The sequence below is a fragment of the Ipomoea triloba genome, chromosome 11 (assembly GCF_003576645.1).
Source record: "Ipomoea triloba cultivar NCNSP0323 chromosome 11, ASM357664v1".
In the NCBI taxonomy this organism is placed as follows: Eukaryota; Viridiplantae; Streptophyta; class Magnoliopsida; order Solanales; family Convolvulaceae; genus Ipomoea; species Ipomoea triloba.
Window position 1 is genome coordinate 6,219,505 of NC_044926.1, and position 17,637 is coordinate 6,237,141.

The following is a 17,637-nucleotide window of genomic DNA, read 5'->3' on the forward strand; positions in this document are numbered from 1 at the left end:
TTTTTTTTTTTTTTTTTTTTTTTTTTTGAAAACAAAACCACACGATAGTTTCATATGTTACTTAAGTCATTACAAGTATCGGGTTTACCAAAAGTAAGTATAAGTAATTAAGGATTAATATTAATATAGCAGTAAAGCCTCCTTAAATAAAGGCATCAAATTGGAAGTCAAGTTTCCAATTAAGGTTTACATACAATTATCATAGAAGTAGGTAGTGTGGTAAGTCTGGGATGAAGAAAGCAGGTTGGAAGTAAAAGTGATACGGATGGGAGTAATTAGCAGCATCTAATAAGCTTTGTTCCATAAACCCAATTAATTAATTGGTTAAAAAACTAAACTTGTGGTTTCAACATGGACAGGACAACTAAAAAGATGGTCGGTCCAGGGCACCTGCAGCTAGGGTCCATTCTTACCATCCTCAGATCATCCATCCACCAGCTTAGCTTCCGAGCCATGTCCATCTATCTGCTTTACATGCACGACATTTTAGGATCCAAGGTTAAAATCAGCCCCCATCGGGAAAAGCTTCTTGAACACTCATCTCTGCTTTTTCAAACCAGAAAAATAGCCAATAATTTCAGGCATCACTCTAACGGGCAATTCCGACATGCCCTTTAGTGCTGCCAACTGCCAAGACTAAATACACAGTAGCTGCATATATAATATATATGCATCAAATGGACCACTGTTAAGGAGGATATATATGCATCCCACAGTGCGTGGAGATGAATATTGTAGGAGACATCCAGTACAACATAGTACATACTAAATTGATAGGACTCGGCCTACATATTTAAGGTCAATCTTCATCATTGTACATACGAGTATGATCACATATTATAACAAAATAATTCTTTTGTTGGTCTCTCTGTTATATTGTTGTTATTTTTGTCTCTTAATCATATGCAAAGTGGCTTTTTTTTATCCTTTAATTCTATTATGGTGGAGCTAGGTTTAAAAAAACCACTTAAGGAACTGATATCATCTTTCATGTTGTACTTGATAATGAAGTGATAGCATAAATTAACTGGGTGGCTTAGATCAGTTCTTGGTGAAATACTTTGGCAAAAATCCATTGTTTCATACTTGACACTCATCATCATAGAAAAGGCTTTGATTTAGGGACTAAATCTATGTGAGCATTGAAGTCATAGCTAATGGACACCAGAATATGAGTATTTTTACCATAATGTGATTCAAGGCTTCCTCATTTTAGATCTAGCATATCTGCCAAAACAAAACAAAAGTTTATCCTTAGTAACAGCATCGATAGAGTGTAATTCTCAAATGTGTGTTCATAGAAGTTGAGAGAGATACTCTATATGCATGCCACCCCGATCTGATGAAGGCAATGAGCTTCCTTGAAGTGCATTCATGACCTGAGTCGCTTCTTCAACACCCTGTCAAAATAAATATGATGCATACACTAATGCGACCAAAAGAAAAATGAAATTCGATATCAGCAGTATAATTAAGCGTAGTGCAGTGTACCTCAAAATCAGCAAAAGCAACTGGCATTCCACCTCTAGCACGAACCTTCAGGGTGTTGAATCTAGGGTACCTGGTAACAGAACAAACATGTGCTATTAATTACCCTATAAGGATATTATAACCAAAAATGGGTAACCAAGAACCAAATATGAGATTTCATAAGGAGTCAGTATAAGAAGTTAGCCTATAATTACCAACACAAAGTTCATAGTTTCATAAGTAAGATTTTTGAAGAAACTTACTGTGAAAGAATTTGCCTAAGTTCATCTTCAGTACAGTTGGGCCCGAGATTGGCAATAAATAAAGTGGAACATGGATGAGTACCGTCTCCTATCTTCTCAGTCTGTTCCTGCAATACCCACTAACTTTTTGATATGCTGTTGCAATGGAATATATATGCATTCAACTTTGTGTGTGTGTGTGTGTGTGTGTTTGATATTAAGGACAGCTAATCACAAACTTACACTTTGTGCAGCTAAAACATTATCACCATCACCCACTTTCTCACCACTGGTCAATGCCAGACAGTACTGTTAGTGTTCAAATTTAAATAAATATTGACTCATAGAAACATCATATTTGCTAATATTCATAACACTTGATATTCTAAGTGAGCAGTAATTTTGTGCTTTAAGTGGTTTCAACCTCTTCTCAGACGAATCATCATTGTTGCCAGAATCAGGATCATTGGATCTTGATGGGTCATCAGAATCACTATCATTTGAATCTGCAGATTGTGTTTATGAGTTTATCAGCTTTACATACAGAATAAGACGAATGGCAAAACAAATCATATTGTAACCGTATGTGTTATTTATACAATAAGCATTATTTGAAAATTAAGCTCTCTACCAAACTTACTTAAAGGGAAAAGTTTCTTTGGACTTTTGTGTTCAACACTTGCACCAACCAGAAGTGGTGAAGGGAAATGAAAAAGCAGTATGTGGGAGATTGGGTAGGTGGTCTAGGGAAGAGCCAACATGTAATTTTCCATTAAACTATATCAGCTTACCTTCATCACTTGAAGTGCCTTTGGCATCTGTATTGGATTTAGATCTGTTATCAATAACAACATAGGGCCCACTCCCTGTGAATAACAGCAACAATCCATTAGACACACTCAACAGCAGCATTTCAATTTTCAACCCACCTCTTATTGCCCAGTGACACTGATAAGTAATACTCCGTATAATATATTCACCTGGTCTTTTTGTCCTCCTGGAATTTGATCTAGCAAGTTCAATGTGCAAAGTGGATCCTGTTTGAGGATCAAATTTCACACCCTGTAAATACAAAGGACCATGGAGACAATGAAACATATATATGTAGGAGTAAGAACAAAGGCAAGATACTAGTGGTTGCCATCTCAACAAAGAGAAAGTATTTAATTCTATGACGGATAGGATAGTGCCATAACATCTATACAACAGGAGACTGATTAAAATGGAAAGATGGCTATGGAATATAAGTTAACAAGCTATCTGCACCCCAGCACAGTTATGTGCACGCAGTGGGTGGTGTACAGAATCTAAACTAGTGGATCAGTTTAATTGCACTGAATAGTCCTGCCTGACCATATTGCAAGACAAACCACGCCCTTCCACACAATGAAAAAATATAAAGGGAGAATAGACATTCCCTTAGTTACAACATACTCCGTAATAGTTATTTTCGTCACTAGCTATTTGACGTGCATGCATTTGGTCCTTAGTTATCACCGGAAGTTGCTAATTTGGTCTCTCCCACAGTCCCACCTAGCATAATCTGTTAACTCCAAACAAAAACTAGGAAAACCGTAAGTTAATAGTTGCCCGCGAGGCGGCTAGGCGCCCGACTACCGCCTAGCGCCTTCTACAACATTGCAGTTAATAGACATTCCCGCGTGTGTTTGCTGTATGGCTACAGTGATAGACTTTCCTTAGTCTGGGGAATGGGGATACCAGATTCCGTTAGGAGCAGGACTAAATCAGCAACTTCCAGTGGTAATTGAGGACCAAACTTATGCATGCCAAACAACTAGAGATGAAAATAACTATTACAACTAAAAATGTTGTTCTCTATATATAGAATTTTCTATCCAGAGATGTAAATAAAGTAAGAGATAAATCATGCTTGACAATCTCACATTTAACGAGTGCAATGCTGCCATTGCTGTTGGATGATCTACAAAGGTGGCAAATGCAACAACCTGCAAAGTGCACAAATAAGTGTTACTACAATTCATACACACTGTTTTTCCGCCTAAAAAGAGAGAGAGAGAGAGAGAGAGAGAGTTGCAGGGTACAGTTTATATGGGGGAGAAAGAAAAACAAAAACGAAACTGATTAAAGAGATCATTTTTTTCTGAAATTTTATTTATGAAGGAAAACTGATATGCAGGCTTGAGCCTCTTATTAATTGTAAGAAACAATTTAAAATACTATAACAAACTAAAAAGCAGGATGGAGTAAAAATAAAAATAAAAGAGGCCAAAATTCACTAGATTGCACCTACAGAGTTCAAATATGACAAGCAAACACTATGAATCTCTAATTTCTAGAAACTGACATGATGCCTGTGGTAAGCTGTAAACATTCCCTAAATTCCACTTATTCTCAGCAGCTGCTTCTACATACTAGTAAGCTCTATGAACTTCATAACGCCCATCCTCTATGGAATCCTTCACTTGCAATTATCCTAGCAAAATTCTTTTTTTTTTTTTTTTTGAAAGCAAACATGCATTACTTAATAGGAATATCCAGCAGAATTACATCAGAAATAGACGGAGGGGCCGAACCGAATCACTCCCTACAATCAGCATAGAACACAGCTTCCCTAGCTAACTTATGGGCCACTGTATTCGCAGATCGTTTGACAAACACAAAGCTAATACAATTAAAAACACTAGCTAGTTTACGAATGTCTTCAAGGATTAAGCCAAAAGAAGAATTAAAATCAGAGTCTTTCAATCCTTGTATGACAAGAAGTGCATCAGTTTCCACTATGACATTGTCAAAATTCCTCTCCTTTAGCCATTTCAAAGCTTCTCTCACAGAGATAGCTTCTGCCAATTTAGGTTGATAGCACCCTAACCAGTTTTGACCTCTAGCAGCCACAAATTCCCCAAAAGAGTTACGTAGAATGCAGCCCAAACCTGTAGCTTTAAAGTTAGAATTAATAGCAGCGTCAACATTAAGTTTAAGTCGACCTTCTGGGGGATTTTTCCATCTTTCATGAGCAGAATGTGATCTTGGTGAATGATTGGGTTTCTGCACCGTACTCCAAGCTTCCAGAAAAGATCTAGCACTGTCTACCACTGTTCGTGGGTGAGCCGACTGATTGTTCCACAGCTTTTGATTACGAACTTCCCAGATCTTCCAGCATGTGACAAGCAACTGACAGAACAAGGATTGTTCCATAATATTCATATTTTCGATGATCCAATCCTTTAAATGAGAATCCTCATGTGTAGAAAGAGTCTGAAAGTTTCTCCAGCATTTCTTTGCGAACTCACAATGGATTAGCAGGTGATCAACAGTCTCCGGGGACTTAGCACAAAGGTTACATACGGTAGGACAAGGCACCCTCTTTAAGCACAGGTTGACAGCATCCTAGCAAAATTCTTAATCAATGAATCTCATCAGTTTATTGGTAAAATGAATGAGGTCTTCTGGTACATAATTATCACAGCATTCCTTGCACACCACATTTCCATTTGTTGCATAAATATCAAACTGTACCTGCTAACTATTCCCATACACAAGGTGACTCTTACAAGTTACAATCAAGTTAAATCTTGATTTACCACTAGAATACACATTTGCAATTTATGAATGCCAGCAACTCACAGACTCTATAGAACATATAGGAAACAAGATCTTACAGCGAGATTACCACAAACATGTTCATTAGATGAAAAAATGAATTAATACTTACAAATGTGCGATCATTTTACTAAATTCCAAGCCCGTGTTATGGTAATTACCGAGAAAATAATGCTAAATTATAGAGAACTAACAATGATGAATACTATACTCTGCATAAAATTTCTTCATTATCGAGTAAAGAGGGAGAGAGAGAGAGATAGAAGAAGAATAAAACCTGATCTCCGCGACCGGTGTACTTGAGCTGACAAGACTCGAAGCCGGGGCGGCGGCAGAAGAGGTTGTGAATTTCACGAGCTTTAACGTCGTCAGGGAGGCCGGAGACGAATAGGGTTCGAATCATATCGCGTTCGTTTTTATTACCGACGGTGTAGGCGTAATCTGGAAGGGGCAGTGGTTGGGGGCGGAAGTAAGGGTCGTAGGGCTGGTGGAGAGCCATCTCTTCTCTTCTCTTCGCCGGAGGTCGTCGAGCGTGGCGGTGGCAGATGATTGAGTGAGTCTACACAAATTCCCGTGGCGCGTTTCGTCGGAGAAAAAGTACTCGATATAAATCTCGCCGTCGCAAGAAGAGGAATGATTGGTACAACATCTACTGCGCGGGGAACCACTTCTAAGTTCTAGCTTGTGAGTTGAATAGTTTAATTGTAGTTTTGTGTGTAGTTTAATGGCCTTTGAATCAATATTGTCTGATTTGAATCCATGACTTCTTATTTAAGAGAGTTATTTCGTCATTTGAGTTAATTACACTACAGTTCAAGCAAAATATTTGACAATGTCATAGTATAGAAAAATGTCATTTTTCGTTCCAATTATAAGATTATAAGTAGGATTTTTTTTTTTTGAAAGGAGTATAAGTAGGACTTAATATCTTTATTATAATCACTTCTAATTTTGATCTTTGACAATGTCGTCAATTTAAGTACAAGAGAAGGACATTTTTTGTCCCAATTATAAGAGTATAAGTGGACTTAATATCCTTATTATAATCACTTCTAATTTTGATCTTTCAATTATTAATGTAGTACATTTTCCTTCTATTGAAACAAAATTATTAAAAATAATTAATTTTTATCTCAAATTATGATTTCTCATAACTAAACATGGAAATTCACCTTAGTTTTTTTTTTCTTCTCTCTTATATTTTCCTCTAATAGACAAACTATTGTGACAAAACACATAAGTTTCTTCCAAATCTATAACTTCAACTTAGATAACTAAGTCCACTACACCCTTAAAATTGAGAGATCAAAAGTACCATTTTTAGGATAATGGCCAAATAGACTCTTGAACTATTGATGAAAGTGCAATTGCCATGAACATTATCCGTCTTCTCCCTTCCTTTATCCATAGTATCCGAGTAGTTAATTAGCACATTCCAACTATAATTAGTGAGTGAATGTTACTATAAAATAGTTGTGTAACCTTGAGAAATGTCTTTCTTAACACATTCAAACTATAGTTAATGAGTCAATCGAACCTTACTATAGAATAGATGTGTAACACTGGAAAACATAATTTTTCTTAGCACATTCCAACTATAGTTAGCGAGTGGATATTACTATAAAATAATTGTGTAACCTTAAGAAACTACGTCTTTCTTAACACATTCAAACTATAGTTAACGAGTGAACCTTACTATAGAATAGATGTGTAACATTGAACAACATAGTTTTTCTTAGCACATTCCAACTATAGTTAACGAGTGGATGTTACTATAGAATAATTGTGTAATTTTGGAGAACAACGTTTTTCTTTATACCTTAAACCTAGACACCAACAAAATTGTTCTAAAAGGCTGTGAACATTTCTCATGTCACAACTTTAAACATTGTTGCAGTATCATTTTTCCCCAACACAATATTCCTCTCACTTCGTTCTTTGTCCAAGATCTTAACTCTTGAGGGTTTAGGGTTAGGTTTTAAATACTACAATGTTGTTTAAAGTTGTGGCGTGTAAAAAACTAGAAGGAATATTACTTTATCCAAGATAAACTTCAATTATATATTATCTTTAAAATACATACTTTGCTACATCAACTACTTAATAAGTGTCAAAATTAATAAATTAATAACTTATAAAATGTATCAAATTATATTAAATATATCATATGTACTGCCTGTAACATATATAATTAATTTTTTTTTAATAGGGCTTCTACAACCCTAACCCGCCCCATTACAGGGCAGGCACAGTTGCCTCCACTGAGGCTCGAACCCACTCCCATCATCCATGTGGGAGTGTAAATCGGGACACCGGGTGCCACTAGACCACAAGGTCTTTGGCACTCACTAACTCTTTTCAGTAATATAGTAATATAAATTTCAACTACTTGAAGAATGACAACTATCGGGTTTACCAAAAGTAAGTATAAGTAATTAAGGATTGGTGTGTGATAATATTAATATAGCAGTAAAGCGTTGCCTTAAATAAAGGCATCAAATTGGAAGTCAAGTTTCGAATTAAGGTTTACATACAATTATCATAGAAGTAGGTAGTGTGGTAAGTGTGGGATGAAGAAAGCAGGTTGGAAGTAAAAGTGATATGGATGGGAGTAATTAGCAGCATCTAATAAGCTTTGTTCCATAAACCCAATTAAAAAACTAAACTTGTGGTTTCAACATGGACAGGACAACTAAAGCAGAATTAAAAAGAATCCTCAGATCAGAGTGATTTGTATTGTTCCATCCATCTATCTGCTTTAGATGTCCTTCATTCCAACTTCCACTACAATCACTAGCTTTCCAGCCCATTTCATTTCTGTTGTTCCTTGAAGAATTGATCCTTTCTTTTCATATCTATCTTCTGCAAATTTAACAAAACTAGAACCAGCTTTCTTTGTACATCCATTCCCTCCTCCTTAGATACTAAAGGGAAAACAGGGGCTTTCTCATGTTGCTTCTGGACTCCATCATCAGTGCCAAATTCATAGTGTCAATAAAATCTAAATTTCCTAAGACTAGAAAATTAATATCATTGGAATAGATCAGATCAATGCATCCACATATAGATGGGGCATATATGTAAAATATAATATACTGTTAAGAGTAAATATGCACCATTTCTCTATACATAATGAACAGCTAAATTAACTTTTTAGCATTCCATAAGCTCCAGAACAGATTCATCCCCCATATAATTTGCCTTGTGTTGTAAAAGGTAGAAACAAAACAATAGTTGGCAGTTAAGTTTCTGTGCCAAGGCATATAACTACAAATTCATGGTTCAATAAAAAAGCTTATGAATATGTACATAAACCCAAAAAAGTAAACTTCTGGCCATTCACAACTAAAGCTGAATTAAAAAGATGGTCGGTCCAAGGCACCAAGCATGGCCATGCCCACATCAAACAACACACCTGCAAGGAAAGACAATGAAGTCACAAGAATAGAATAGTTGTAAACACCTTTTGAGCAAGGACTACATAATGCAGCAAATATTGAAGTCAACAAAGTGGCCAATAATGAGAATACCCATCAAGAATCTCGGAACTCGCTCAAAGTCCAGCATGTAAAAGTCAACTTGTTCAGGTTTAATATAGACAACAATTTTGATAAGATCACTAGCTTACAAGTAAATGCACAAATACATATATATAATAATAACAAGGGGCAGGAATGAAATTTTGAAATATCAAGGTATATTTTAGGGTCAATACCTAAAACATCTTATCATCTGAAACAAAAGATTCAGTAATTTTATGCACAACCAAAATCAACATACACACAATTCCTACTTATAACAATACCTAAGCTACCATTGAAGTCTCCAAGATGATAAGATAGTTTGCAGTTCTGTTCACTTAAACACCCTAAAAAATACCTAAGCTACCATTGAAGTCTCCAAGAAGATAGGATGGATTGCAGTTTTGTTCATTAAACACCCAAAATAGGAGAATACCACTCATAAAGAACGGAGGAACTTGGCCTTATGCACGGTTTCATCCCCACTTCTCTCCCTTTTAGTTGTGTTCTCCACCCTGTCTTGGTCTTCAATTGCTGGAGGGGCAGAGCTGGAAATAAATAGATAAAAAGTAAGCAAATGAATATTTATCACACGAGTAGAAGCATATATGAAACAGAAAAATGAGACCGGGGTGTACTTACACAATACAAAAAGATTGAATATTACTCCCAGGCTGGAATTTCTTGTAGTAAAGGATTCCTGAGGAGGCTCCAACTCTACTTCGGGAGGATTGAATGTGATATTCAAGATCAAAATTTATTTCGAACACGTAGATTAAGACATCTATCGCATGGGAACCAGTAACCACACAAAATTTGTCACCTCCCAGGTCAGCTAGTTGTGTCAGATCACATTTTAAGCCATCCCCATCCTCTCCAACACAATGAATTTCATTTATAGCCCGGTAAGATATGAACTCAAGAACACCTTCCGCATGAATCTTGACACAATATGCATAAAGCTCAGTATAACAATAGGCAACCAGAATCCATCAGAATATTTTCAGAAAATTCATCTGAAAGCCCTATGTCACCATTGTGACCAAAGGGAGGAGGAATTTCCTTCTCTTCAAATTGGGCTAGCAAAGACTTCTCCTCCCATTTTGAGGATTTGATGTTGAAAGTAAAGGCACTCTTAGGGTATTTGGAACTCAGTGGGTTACTAATGAGCAAATATAGATATCCCCTAAGAACAAAGTGGCCCAGTGTGAAGAAGCGATCTAAGGTGCGATCTAAATCTAAGGCATGATCAGGTGCGAGAGGAGGGGGTGGAAGGGTTTCAAAGCAATCTTTGACGAAATCAAAAGACTGGAAACAGAATTGCCCCTCGAGTATAGGCTTAAAGCAACTATGGTTCTTCGAGAGTAGGTAAATTCGGTCATCATCTCCTCGAATCACACGAGGACACTCCATGGATTGAAAATCGACCGGTGAGACTGTCAGGATTTTCGATAGGTAATTGGGGGAACCTACTGGGATCAAAGTCAAAAATCAACCTCTGGCGCCTATATGATTCTGTATATAGGTCTACGCCGTCTACGCCACCAACAGCATACAGAGTATGTCCATGATTGAAGAGTGCCATAAAGTATGGAAGATCGGAAGCTACAAGCTCAAGCTTGACTTCTTCTTCGCACGATGAAGGAGAGGAAGGAATTTTAATTTTAACACGATAGAGGTTTTGAAAACATGCAAAATAAGCATATTGGCCTGCCATTTCGTGCGATACTGAAAAAAAAAGAACAAATGGAATTGAAGATTACCGAAATTGCGGTCATAAAAAATGCAAACAAACAAACAAACAAAAATCAATGATTTCCTCTATTGTTTTCAAGTTTACTAATCCATTTCATTACAAAACCCAGCAAAAGTAGGGAGGGATGAGAGATTACCTCAGAGAACGGAGGGCGCTGTTGCTGCGACGAGAGGAGGGCGCTGTTGCTGTGACGAGAATCCAACGAGAAGTGCTTTGTTATATATATATATATATATATATATACCAACAATTGTAAATAATAATAAAAAAATCAAAATAAAAACCTGGTGTGATCTGCGAGTCGATCGGCGTTACGGCGGCGATGGGACGGTGTTTGTGCTTCGGAAGGCGATGATGTGGATGGTGTCCAGCGGCAATAAGTTGTGCAATCGATTGCGTTTCGTCCTGATCTTTTATCTTTGTATATATCCTCTCGCCCTGCGTTTTATCTTTATATATATCCTCTCGCCTGATTAGGGCAATGTACAGTGTACATTAAAGATGGATTTTATGCTAAAACAAATTTATTGGGTCACATTTCTTTTATATCAGATGGATATGCTACATATTAATTGGGGCAAATACATTAATCTTATGCCCATTTCTATTCTTCTAGCATTACAGGCCACAATTAATGATGTGTCTTTGGATCTTTATTTACTAGGCCACAAATTAATAATGTGTCTTTGGACCTTTATTTAATTACTAGTTTTTCACACGAGTTACGCGAATATGATAATGTCCAATGTATATTTTTTAAAATAAGTACTTCAAATTATATCAATACAAAATCAGATAAGGTGTTCATTTTTGGTCCGTTTTTAAGAATTCACATATCCGTCAGTCATCAAGAAGGGAACTTAGGCTAGATGATACCATTTATATTATTATTTGGGCATTTTTTTATGTTGAGATTATACTCTTATTCAAATTATTATTTGAATTCTATTATTGAATATGCTCATATACTAAATTGCTATTATTGTGCAATTTATTTTGATAATATGAGTTTATGAATTCTTATGCATATTTTGTCATATTCGCATACTATATAATTTTTTTATTATGCGAATTATAAATTATTTGTGTTCATTTTTTGAAAGGAAAATTATTTGTGTTCATAATTCATTTAAAAATGATGGATTGTTTTGTTGGTGGTTAATTTAAGTTTTGGGCTTAGTATTTCCAATTTTTGGATTAATCCAATTTATCAAAATCTTCTTCCATAATTTGTTTTTGGGGCTTATGTTTATTTATTTATTCCGACCAAATTTATTAATATGCTCATATGCTTAACTGCTATTACCACCGTCCCATTTTGATTGTCTGGTTCGTTTAACGAGGCTTGACTGAAGTTATTTTTAATCCAATTTTTCATAATATTAAGTTTAGCATTAATATATATAATTTATATATTTATAAACTACATTAAAAGTACTTTTAAACACAAAAATTAAATTTAAAAATAATAAAAAAAATTACTAAAGAAAATAAGCAATGAAGAAAGAATTGGTTTGACCAATGAATAGTAAATAGGACAGGTAAAATGGGACAGATGGAGTATTATTTTGCAATTTATTTGTTTTATATGAGTTAATATGCATATTATATTCAATTAGCATAATCTATAGTTTTGATTATGCGGATTACAAATTATTATTTACAGATGGACCCTTGTTTAAAGTAGCCTTAGTATATATAGATTTATTTTGGAAAATCTCGATCTTGGCTGGGATCACCAAGTGTGAATTCACCGAGAGCAATTACTTATCAAAAATGCAAACAAACAAAAAAAATCAATGATTTCTTTCCATTAATTGAAGATTACCGATCACATTCACTATATTATAATGAAATTTATCATAGTCGAAGGCTTTATAGTGTTTCCTTTTCTATAAACCCTAGGGTTTCAAGAATGTGATCCAAATAATAAGATTTCAACTTAGAAGATAGGATGGAAATTAGGGGTGAGCAAACGGTCGGTCGGTCTTTACCATTTTGGTTAACAATTATAATTTTTACCTAAAATAATAGTCATTTAATTGTCCAAATCAAAATCGTCATAATTATGACCATTTTGGTTAACAATTACATAGTTGGGGATGAAATTAAGCAAGTTTGGAGTCGATGACTAAAATGGTGAAATCCTAATACTCGAGAGACCAAATAGGGTACTAACTCTATTGGTTGGTTAGAATCATGCACTTGCACCAAAATGTATAGTTAGTATGGGAGACACAACTTTATTCTTTATACTGCCGCATTTTTTAAAAGTAGGGTGCTGAATTTGATTCTTCAAACCTCCACCAAACAATCTCCTAACCACATGTTGTCAGACTTGGCCGCTCACCAGCTTCCACTCAACAAAGAGAAATAAAAGTATAGTAATTCTTATTAAAAATGTTATGATCAAGTAGTATAAATTTGTAATTTTAATAGAATTTTATAAATTTGGATTGAGAGGAAAATGCAGGTTTTTTTGATTTTTTTTTTTCTTTTTTTAAGAAGTGCTTATCATATGTGAGTAGGATGATAAGATCCATGCAATATTGTTGGTTCAATAATTATGAATGGCACGGCTGTCTGTTGAGGCAACAATCATCTTAAAAGCAATGTGCATCACAACATGTAACAAAGGTTTTGTTAACTTATGCAAGGGACAAGTATCTCTTCCACATGCACCACTTGCATGCTCAACAATTATAATTAATGTTTTTTTTTCTATTTTATTTTTAATATGAATATTTACATTGAAGAGGTGCATACATGCTCATAGTGTTCTATGCTACCCATTGCACTTACGTTAAAGCGTTGACTTGAAAATAGGCAATTTATGGGATCAAAGGTCAATATTATCCTTCGATTTTTCTTGAAATGGATTGTCTTCTCCTTCAAGGGGCATTACCCATTTACCCTTCACATGATTTTTCTTATGATGCGGTCTCATTATTAAGGATTGTAATTTGTATTGTTTTGCATTGTGAACCTTGATATAAAAATTATGTATCTGTCATTGATACATTTTGTACCTATAAAAATTACGTGTTGGCCCCCACTAAGCCTCAAACACATGACCTCTAATTGGGAGAGTCACTTCATGCCGCTTAACCATATGGTTTTTGGCCCTTGATCAATAATATAATTTGTCCTTGTTTGGGGTTAGGTTACAATTTAAAATCCTCTGATCTGTCTTGTTATTAGTAATCTCTTGAATATTTGTTAATACATTATATTTCTCAATTACCTTTCAAAAAAATATAAAGTAAACAAATTCCCGCCTTATGAGAAATTACCTCCAAAAGAAAATCCGTACATATCATTATGTTGTTTAACGTTTCCTTTGTTTCACTTAATTAAATGATTTTTCATATGTTTTTTGTTGGGTTATAAAGTGGTGGCCCGCAGTAAGTTGCGAGTTACGTTGTGAGACAAACCCTAGGAATGGAATACAATGTGGCTATTTAGGCACCATGCATGCATGGACGATGGTCCCCTCCAACACATGCATGCAAACACCCTAAGCAAAACGCCAACTCATAGAACATGCATTTGTTTAATTTCCAGCCTCAAACATCAATTTCTTCCTTAATTTTTGGTGGTTTAGGGATGATCATATCATGACCACGTTATACATATGCATATACTTACAAATCTTAGCCAAGAGAAATAAATGCAATGTACCATATCGGATGTGAGTCAATTAGTTTTTCCTTTAAATGTTAAATCAATTTCACTCTCCTGATTATATATAACGAGTATGTTTTTAAAATAAAAAATATAAAAAAAATCATTGAGTTCAAAATCGATTTGATTTGGTTGCCTAACTATTGAATATTTTAATTGTAATCATTTATGTGGTGATTGAAATTAGTACATTTTACGATTATAAGTAGTATCATATTAAAAAAAAATACCATTTTCAATTCAAGGGTCATCACTGAAGTCTTGGTCCAACGGCAGGGTGAGATTTTGATTCCCACTAAAGACACGGGGGTCGCTAGGAGAACCAAAGGCTAAAAAATAATCAAAAGTGATGAAGTTGAGAACTAACTGAACGACGGTAAATTATTTTGTGGACTCGAATAAAAAAATACATAATTTATACACTGAATATTCAGTATGTAAATTATGTATTTTGACATAGGTCCACATTGCAAGATAGACCCAGATCAATGGCATAACTGTCCCTGAACGACTCGCGAATATAATATAAATATTCTGTGGCCATAGAAACATTGTGGATGACATTTATATAGCAAGAACGTAACGTGTTGTTTAGGCCCACATTTCCCTTCATGGCCCATTATGGGATTTACAGCTTAATATGGCCCACGCTTTTTCACCCTTAGAAAGACGGCAAATTATTGCATGGACCATGGTCCATATAGCTGTGTGGACCATGGTCCATGCAATAATGATGGTAGAAAGACGGTGGCTACTCTCCTGTTATGGATTAAGAAGAGGGCCCACCAAATCCAACAACCAATGGATGTGGTTGCCAAGAAAGAACGTCGAAAGCCCATTTTTGGTAAGGCTAAAGCTTGTGTTATTATTGATTAGGTCAAATTAAAGTGAACCCGGTAATCGGTTGGCGTTAACTTTGAAAATCACTATTCACTGATAACAATAATTTTTTTTTTATTTTTTATTTTGCAAATAATAAATGATTACAAAGTAACATTTTATTGCAAATCAAATAATTTGTATTTCAACTAGTTCTTAATCCGTCCGAATATAATGCTATTAATAATAAAATGCCTAGAACCTTGTTTAAAAAAGTAGAGTATTATTAATACATTATATAAATGATTTGTAATATATGTATTCATATTACTACGTAATTGTTAAGTGTGATTGAAAAGTTTAAACTCTGAATTAATTTTGTATAAATTGTCTATTTTGTAAACAATTCCCGTTATACTTGCATAAGCCATGACTATAAACAAAACTCAATGCCAAACATTAACTCACATTGGGTTATTGCTAAAAAAATCGATCTTTAGTCACGATCAATTGTATGTGGCTTTCTCCCGAATCAGTCATTCTAATGGCCTGAAGGTGTTAGTGGAATGGACAAAATTGTGTTGCGACTTCCAATGTCGTCTACAAAGAGGTTTTCAATAATGTGTAAATATAATCAATGATATTATGTCTTTTTTTTCAAAATGATAAAGTTGCTATATATCTAAACAAAAAATATATCATCTATACAAATGAATTAGGATAGCAATCCATTACTATAAATAAGTTGACAGAGAACGAGCACATTGGGCCAATTTCTAAAAATTCATAACAATGATATATAAAATTTCTAAAGTTACAACACCGCATGCCTACATGTACACATTAGCTATTAATTTGAGCAATTATTTACTCGAATTCAAACAATGGTAACATCAACAAACATAAATGACCCAACTCATATCTTCACTTGCACTATATAATATTTGATGTTATAATTTAAATAATTGTATATCCATTCAAATATTCTTAATATATTATAACAAACCCATTCCGTGCATCGCATGGGTGTAAATACAGTGCTATTAATAATAAAATGCCTAGAACCTTGTTTAAAAAAGTAGAGTATTATTAATACATTATATAAATGATTTGTAATATATGTATTCATATTACTACGTAATTGTTAAGTGTGATTGAAAAGTTTAAACTCTGAATTAATTTTGTATAAATTGTCTATTTATTTGAATTTATTAGATATTATTGGCTTTAACAAATTATATTAAGTTTTATCTCACATGTTCACTTTGAGAGTACTAAATATAATAATAAAATATAGATTGCTTTTTGTTGTGAATTTTTAACAAAAAAAAAACATTTTAAGTAACTATTTTGTGGTATAAATATATGTGGGGTTCACTTTTGATTTTGGTCAGGTCAAAGTATATTCGACTTCTGTGAGAAAAAGAAATTGATACAATATATTCTACGCTCAAAATAGATAATGAGTTAATGAGAAATTGATTCTTAAAGTAGATCAATTTGAGTTGAAAAAAATGGAGGTGGAATGACTTGGAAGAAGTTTTTGCCTCACATTAAAATGGAAAGTCACACTAGTATATATGTCATTCCCTTTTAGAAGGATATTAAATTGTATAGCATATAAATTTTTTTTCCGCGCACAAGGAAAGCAAATCAAGTCTTATATTGAACTGGTTGAAAACATTATTTTTTAGAGTACCTATGAAATTACAAGTAATTTATCGACTATTCATCCCTATCGCTAAAGCCTACTTTTAATCTGTCTAAAATCATCCAATCTGTCACATATACATTTGTGAATTGTCATCCATTCCCCAATCTTAGTGTCATTCGTTAAACACCATCCAAAGCTCACCAAAAATATGTGATCTGAAGACTGGCTGACTGGCTCCAGTTTTTAATTTGTTGATTTTAAGGTGGTGTTCCAACGGTCGGCGCCAGTTTATAACAAATATATCAAACATTTATTACTGATGCCATATGTTGTTGCATTTCTCGTGTTCTTTTATTTTCTTAAATTAAATTGTTTAATTTATTTCTGCACCACAAGTTAGCGTTAAATAAATAATCAAATAATATTCAATCGTGTTGAACTTAATAGCCGCGTCCGCCGCGTCCATTTTTTTTGAAGGTAAACGTAGCTATTCCATTAATTCATAGCATAAAACGTTTACATCAACGATCAATGAAATGGTAAACCATTCCTTACAGTCAGACATAGAAACAACTTTTCTAACTATGCTATAGAAAACTTGAATCGCAGACTGTTTCATAACTAGGAAGCTATGTTCCTTCAAGGAGCTTAAAGCTTCATCAAAGATCTGGGTCTTCATCATCATTCTTTTTTGCTCGCCCATGATAAGATCAACACTTGTCGAAACCAAACTAAACGATTTATGCTAATGATAATGAAAAGCTCGTGAAAGTAACGAGACGAAAAAACCCGTGAAAGTAACGAGAGGAAAACATAATAATAGAGCTAGAAAATAAAGAGTGGTAAAGCCAAAGTAGGGTTGGGAGTTCAAGACTACCAACACAAACCCCAATACCTACCTACTATTAT

At 34.4% G+C, this 17,637-nt stretch overlaps 1 protein-coding gene and 1 long non-coding RNA gene across 7 annotated transcripts; both read right to left on the reverse strand.

Annotated features, from left to right (window-relative positions):
• Window positions 1-98: 98 nt before the first annotated feature.
• LOC115997669 (protein WHI4) lies at window positions 99-5,969 on the reverse strand. Of its 5 annotated transcripts, none has more exons than XM_031237265.1 (11): window positions 5,572-5,965; window positions 3,617-3,679; window positions 2,693-2,774; window positions 2,504-2,578; window positions 2,137-2,218; window positions 1,956-2,001; window positions 1,734-1,840; window positions 1,492-1,561; window positions 1,318-1,400; window positions 1,186-1,227; window positions 99-465 (listed from the first exon to the last, which is right to left on the reverse strand). In XM_031237265.1, exons 1-10 carry the CDS (start codon window positions 5,791-5,793, stop codon window positions 1,197-1,199), a joined length of 861 nt encoding a protein of 286 aa, XP_031093125.1. In that variant the 5' UTR covers window positions 5,794-5,965; the 3' UTR covers window positions 99-465; window positions 1,186-1,196. The 5 variants fall into 5 exon arrangements, with proteins under 5 accessions (XP_031093125.1, XP_031093126.1, XP_031093127.1 ...); XM_031237266.1 differs by having other exon boundaries at window positions 99-468; XM_031237267.1 differs by lacking the exon at window positions 99-465 and having other exon boundaries at window positions 987-1,227; window positions 1,734-1,834; window positions 5,572-5,966.
• A 2,389-nt stretch (window positions 5,970-8,358) lies between these two features.
• LOC115997522 lies at window positions 8,359-11,050 on the reverse strand. 2 transcript variants are annotated; one of them, XR_004093744.1, is made up of 5 exons: window positions 10,856-11,050; window positions 10,708-10,756; window positions 9,458-10,543; window positions 9,252-9,363; window positions 8,359-8,709 (listed from the first exon to the last, which is right to left on the reverse strand). It is a non-coding gene; the product is annotated as an uncharacterized LOC115997522 (long non-coding RNA). The 2 variants fall into 2 exon arrangements; XR_004093745.1 differs by having other exon boundaries at window positions 9,458-9,756; window positions 10,856-11,049.
• Between the last annotated feature and the right edge of the window lie 6,587 nt (window positions 11,051-17,637).